Below are 6675 nucleotides of genomic sequence, written 5' to 3' on the forward strand. Positions count from 1 at the left end.
TTACTTTCACTCCCATTCCCTCTCCTTCCCATCACCCATCACTTTTGAAGTCAAAGTCCATACGATCTGTAATCACTATTACTTTCACTTTCACTACCTTTCCCCTCTCCCTTCCCTCGCTTAATACCTCCTGATGCAAACGCGTCCATACCATCTGTAACTATCCACTGTTACTTTCTCTCCTCTGTTTACTCCCCTTCTCTCTCCCTCATTCCTCTCTAAGGGACCGTCTATACCCTCCTCATTAGTCGTCAGCCCCCCCCTGCTGTGAGACGACCTGGGCCCTGTTAGGGAGCAGGCAGTTCTGGTGCCCGGTTTGGATTAGGCGGACTAAGCCCTCCGTGTGACTGGGAAAGGCCCCTGAGCAGATCGGATTAGGGCCTGGTGCGGTGCGATGGGCAGGAACCAGAGGCTGGGTATCAGAGAGCAAGTGGAGCAGAGAAACAGCTATAAAACCCCCTACACACACACACACACACACACACACACACACACACACACACACACACACACACACACACACACACACACACCCCCTTTGTACTGCCAATAGCCCTCCGAAGCTGTGTTGTGGATGAGCGATAATTCTGGAGAACGATTTAGAAAACAATACGACATTGGTATGCAGTGCACAATACGTGACAAATACGACGGGCAAGGGAAAGTTTCTAACAAGGCTATGGGGTTAAAGGGGCGGTTATGATTGTGAAGAGTGCTGATTCGTCCTCGATGAGAAGGAAATGCTTGGCTATTCAACACTGTTTGCACTATTAAAGCTCCCGTTACATGCCGCCACGTGTGAGTGTGATTAGCCGTTACACCTTTAAAACATAGGGTGGACATGCTATACTTCCTCTGCGTGTATTCTATGTACGTATGTGTGTTGCTATGCCCGTGCCATGACTTGGCGCATCTCTAAATGGCCTGCTCCCTATGCACGTCCACGCCCGGAAAGTTCCTCTCGGGTTCGGACGCCATGGCGGCCTCGCGCAGCACGATCATGTGATCCTCGGCGGCGTGCAGCGATTGGTCGATCCAGTCCATGCTGCCGGACATGTGACAGGCGTTGCGGGTCACCAGCACCAGGTGACTGACGGACAGCAGGAGGGCGGTGGCTCTGAGGAGGAGGAGGAAAATGAAGAGATGATGGAGGTGGGGGAGGAGGAAGAGATGGAGGAAGGGGAGGAGGAGGAGGAGGAGGTGGTGAGGTACCATACGGACGATTGGTTCATCTGACTTGACCGATCAGCCGCTACGAGCCGTTTTGAAAATCTGCCTCTTCTGACATCACAAGTGGGCGTGTCCACCTAGATGTATGCTGGATAGATCAGTCTACTGGCCTACCCAGTCGACAGTAGCAAACGTTGCTCATCTATCCGTCATACATCTAGGTAGACTCGACCGCCTATGATGGCAGATATTCAAAATGGCTTGTAATGGCTAATCACAGTCACACCTGGTGGTATAATAAGTCACCTTTAATTCTACATTGACAATCAGGGCATTTAGCAGACGTTTTTATCCAAATTGACTTACAATAAGTACATTTGTCGGAAGAAAGAGAAAACGATGTATCCTTACTGTCAATACAGTAAGGATGTTCATAGAAACAAGAGCCAAGCACTAACAGTCGCTAGGTTAACCAAGTCCCCGTATAAAAACAAAGATAGCTAGGATAAGATGCGACAGCTAAGTACTATTTTTAAGTGCCAGGTCGTACAACATACAATAAGTGTGTACATTAAGTGCCAGGACGTACAACATACAATAAGTGTTTACATTAAGTGCCAGGACGTACACCTACAATAAAAGCGTTGGAGGGGGTGGCTAGGGGAAGTCTAGGTGAACTCTGAACGAGTTAGTCAGGAGAGTAATTCTGATGCACGTTTTTACCGCTTGGTGTGAAATATTCACTGCACCGGAGGAAAGAAAATGAAGCCGCACAGCTGCGACCTTATCTTCAACGACGGTGTGAAAGTGGTGTTATGCTACCCTAAACCAGGGTATAGTACCCCGTTGTGATAGCAACACCATAGCATTAACTTCCCAGCTGGCGGTTTAAATGTCAATTGCGGCTGCTTAGTGTTTGAAAAACAATTATGGGTCTGAATAAACGAGCGAAAGTGGCAAAGGACTAGAGGCGATAAGTGAAGGGGCTGCTTTCTAATGAATAATCAGCGGATAGTTGTTGAAAAGTGGGAAACGGATGGAAAAAGGGACTTATGTAACTTTTAATTAAAAACTAGGCCACTTTTAAGCTGTAAACTTTTTCAGTGGATGAAAAGTTATATGGCTGTAGGACAAATGACTTAGTCTTTGTCACATCTCTCTTCATCTCATGAGCTACAATTAATAAACGGCGGTGAGGGTAGAGGTGCAGAGAGTCTGCAAGTCACCGCGTTAATGAGGTGACCTCACCAAATACCGTTCGTTAAGACGATATGGACACTCTTACCCAGCGTAAACAAAGAGCAGGACAAACATTAAGCTGAGCTCGAGGTGGTGTTAAAGGGAACCGCTATTCATTCAACATGAGCTGAACTGACGCAGTCTGTGTGTGTGTGTGTGTGTGTTTTGGATCCTAGAGACACCGTTTGCGACATGAACATACTCACTCGTTCACAACGCCAGGGTGAAGGGACTGCATGAAGGGTTGAAAACAAATCGATGATTCAAACATGAACATGCTGTAAAAGGTGCTCACCTGGCATCCAGCAGGATTGGGTCAAGGGGGGGGTACATGGACCGTACCACGTCATCCACCCTGCGGGGGGGAGGGGGGGGGGGACTCTGATTAAAATCATTCATGTGGAGAAAGTTGTGAGAATTGCTTGGCGATTGTTATTCGTGTGTGTGTGTGTGCGTGCGTGCGCGCGTGTGCCATCACCTCGGACTGATGCGCTTGGCCACGCTGATGATGTCACTGAGGCTGGCCGGCGCCTTGACCTTGGCGCCCGAGCCCATCGTCATGGCGACCAGCTTCTCCGTCAGCGTGTGGCAGATCTGTTACGGTCGTCAAGGAGGGAGGAATTGAATCAGGAAGTTTAGAAACAAATACCGGGTGTGGGGGGGGTCCCGTTAAACAGAGGGTTGTAGGGGGAGAGAGAGAGCTCACCTTTAAGATGGAGATGCAGTGAGAAACCAAACCACTGAGAGAGGGAGAGGGAGAGGACAGCCGGTTAACATAGATGCACCGTTGCGTTTTAGCAAAACCCCTCATCCACGGGACACTCCCATTATGAGTATATGGTAAATGGACTGCATTTATATATAGCGCTTTTAATCAAACCGCTTTACAGTATTGCCTGACATCACCCATCATGCACACATTCACACACACACAGTTAGGGTGAGGAGCCTTGCTCAGGGACACCTCGACATTCGACGAGCCGGGGGGTCGAACTGGCAACCTTGCGGTTACCAGCCAGCCCGCTCTACCTCCTGAGCTACTGCCGCCATGAGCGTTCGGCCCCCCACTGCTGGGCGAACGGCGGTCACCCAGCGACGCCTTCAGGCCTGGGGATGAATCGGGCTACAGGTCTGGACGTACGAGGCGTCTTCGATCCAGTCCTCGTTCTCCAGGATGGCCTCGATGTGCGGGTTGGTGATGACCACGTCGTCCAGCTCCAACTCCGACTGCTCGCTCTGCGTTTCCATGGCGCCGATGAGATCCACGGTAGGCCTGCAGAACGAGGGGGTGGGGGGAGTTATTATGTGTCACTGAGATGGCCACCGGTTAAGTGACTTTTTGTCAACACCAACACCCACTATCCAAAACACTTCACAAACTCTCTCGCTCACTCACTCGTTCACCCACTCAATTACCCTCCGAGGGGTGTCTCTAATCAAAACAACAAAATAAATTGTTTGACGTTGTGAAGTAGGATAGAGAGTGGGATAATCTGAGTGGTCTTCGCCACCATTTCCGATGTTGAAATGTTTAATGTTAACTAGCTACCTTAGCATTAGATGAGTCGGCTACCCATACAGCCGTAGATAACGTTATATGGCAGAGTGAGTTGGTTACTCTAAATGACATGATTGTGTTTACCTTACCGTACGAATTGTCATGCACATCATAGAAAGCTAGATCGACAATGAAATATGTCGATAAATTAGCCACCATGTATCACTGTTTCCCTTGTTTCCCCCCCCGAAGTAAGGGGGGTAAAGGGTATATGACAGGCAAGGAATCATGAGTGAGGATTCGACAGGGTACTGACTTGGAGTCAAAGTGCTGCAGCAGGTAGTGGGGGTGGCAGTAACGGTGGCGGCAGACCACCACCAGAGCAACGAAGGACGCCAGGAAGATGGTGGCCAGCACGCTGATGGCCACGATCACCACCGTCTCCATGGTGACGGTGGTGGTCGCCAGGGGGTGGAGGGGGAGGAAAGGTGCGGGACCCGGCACCGACAGTGTGGAAACGGGGTCAGCCGTCCCAGCGGTCGCGACTTGGAGGTCGGAGCTCGGCTACAGAAACATTAACTCCGCTGGTGGGAGGACAGAAAGCACAGGGTGGCGGGGTTTAAGGCCAGGGAGGAGAGAACTATAAACCCTTCTCACGGAGCCATCATCGAGGAGAAACACAGATCCTACTTCAGGTTATTGTATGGTGTACGTCCTGGCACTTAAAAATAGTGCTTGGCATCGTGTGGCGTCTCGTCCTAGCTATCTTTGTTGTATACAAGGAATAGAGATTGTTATCGTAAGTTGTAAGTCACTTTAGATAAAAGCAAAAGGAAAGCGAAATGTCCTTAATTTGAATGTAGGCCTGATCTTTCTAGTTACCAGGGAACAGGTAGAAGCCTAAACCAGTGACGATAAGTCCTACACTGGCCCTGGTACATCAGAGGAGAGGACCCCTCGTTAGAGTCATGTGCGACGCCTGTGTCTACGCCGGTGTTTGTCCCGAGTGAGAACTCTGTGAAAACGGTTCTGTTTTGTGCACTTCTGTTCGGAAAAGTGGCATTAGCCTGTGAGTTGAACACGTGTAATCACCCTACTAATCCTGCTGGGTTTGGAATATGAAATTGGAGAAAAAGGCTCTTTGTGTGCGACACACCTTACAGTAAACACACACTCATATCTTCATCCGACCAGCCCGGAAATTCAAGGAACCAAACGTGACCAGAGACCTGCCCTTCGTTCACTCTGTCTGCATTACGAACACAACATATCACAAACCCTATGGTTCTTATCAATATATAAACATACAGTTTACCCAAACTAGTGTTTGTGAATATACATATTTACAAAAAAAGGACTATATATATATATATTTAAATATATATTTACCTACATATCTGGACAAGCAGAGCAGCAATTCAATTATTCTAGAAATCTACAACTGCAAACAGTTATCCTCGTAAAGTATTATTCAGCAAAACAGCATGAACACAACTTTGTAGTTTTGTCCTCCTTGAACACCAGGGACAAGAGGAAACACAACATACATCTAGTAGGTTGTGTTCACATAGAACATCTACATAAGGGACCAAGCAGCTGTAAGCACCTACTTGAAGATCGATTGGTCCTCTTCGTTGTGAGTACCTCCTCTATTTAGTCCAGTCCATTGGCAAATAACTGGAGACATAAACGTCCACTTGTTAACTTTAGATGCTTTTCATTCACAAACGACTTTGTTTCTGGTGTTACAATCGAGACTAGCTGCCCTCTGCCCGAGCTAGTCATTCATTAACCAGCCCTGCCCTAAGTGTGTGTGTGTGTGTGTGTGTGTGTGTGTGTGTGTGTGTGTGTGTGTGTGTGTGTGTGTGTGTGTGTGTGTGTGTGTGTGTGTGATCACACAATGTTGGAGGACATAGCATGGATCAAACAAGTAATAAACCGTGGTGTTTTAGATTCACAGCCAAACTGTGAGCATAACGTTGGGGAAAAGGACTTAAAAGAGTTGCAGCATTCTTCTAAACCTTCCTTTCTTAACGGATGAATGATTGAAATTCCGCCATGGAATGCGGTAATTCTTTAATCAGATTAATCGCTGTTGTTACATTAGCCCTATTGTCATCAGGTATCTCTTAAAAGTGGGACTTTTAGAGAAATTGAACGCCAACATCCAGGCCATCGATGATTTAGCTATTTTTCTTCATAATGGGTAGAATATTACCATTTTTCAGTGAGTAGGCCTATATCTTGCACCGTTTATTTTGCGTATTTTTGCAACTTTATTATTCCCAATTAAGTCTACAAAAGGCTGCAATATTTTGCCTTGAACGACGCTTTTCAAAGTAATTGCCTAATATGATGGGCTATAGTCATATTATGAAATTGTGTAAGCCAATGAAACAACGCTTTGCACGAAGCTTTTTCGAACTTTTACGGGCAACATTTATAACTCTAAAATAATTGGATGTCATTATAGAGACATTTAGAACAAGACATTTACAACTTTTTCTATGCGCCACAAAAGTGCGCTGTTTAGGCCTATTCATGCAGACGCACTTAACTTCACCAACTTAATGAGGTTATTAATGTTCTCCAAAAATATACAAACAAAATATTAGCTTTACCTGCAAGACTGACATATAACTTTAAGATAACGACACAGCTAAGCTTTGCATTGATCAAAATAACGCTAAATAGATTAATAAAGTTTGACTCACCTACATCTTTTCGGTGTTCTCGCGTCAGGAGACAAAGCGCTTTTCCCGCGGGCG

The 6675-nt window shown here is 46.9% G+C and overlaps 1 protein-coding gene across 1 annotated transcript; it reads right to left on the reverse strand.

The window, feature by feature from the left end:
* Positions 1 to 915: 915 nt before the first annotated feature.
* tmem98 (transmembrane protein 98) lies at positions 916 to 4354 on the reverse strand (the record flags this gene model as incomplete). Its single annotated transcript, XM_079746827.1, has 6 exons — positions 916 to 1117; positions 2705 to 2764; positions 2888 to 3003; positions 3116 to 3149; positions 3551 to 3682; positions 4224 to 4354. The coding sequence occupies 6 exons, from the start codon at positions 4352 to 4354 to the stop codon at positions 916 to 918; spliced, it is 675 nt and encodes a 224-aa protein (XP_079602953.1).
* Positions 4355 to 6675: the final 2321 nt, after the last annotated feature.

This window comes from Pollachius pollachius, assembly GCF_949987615.1.
Source record: "Pollachius pollachius genome assembly, chromosome: 11".
NCBI lineage: Eukaryota > Metazoa > Chordata > Actinopteri > Gadiformes > Gadidae > Pollachius > Pollachius pollachius.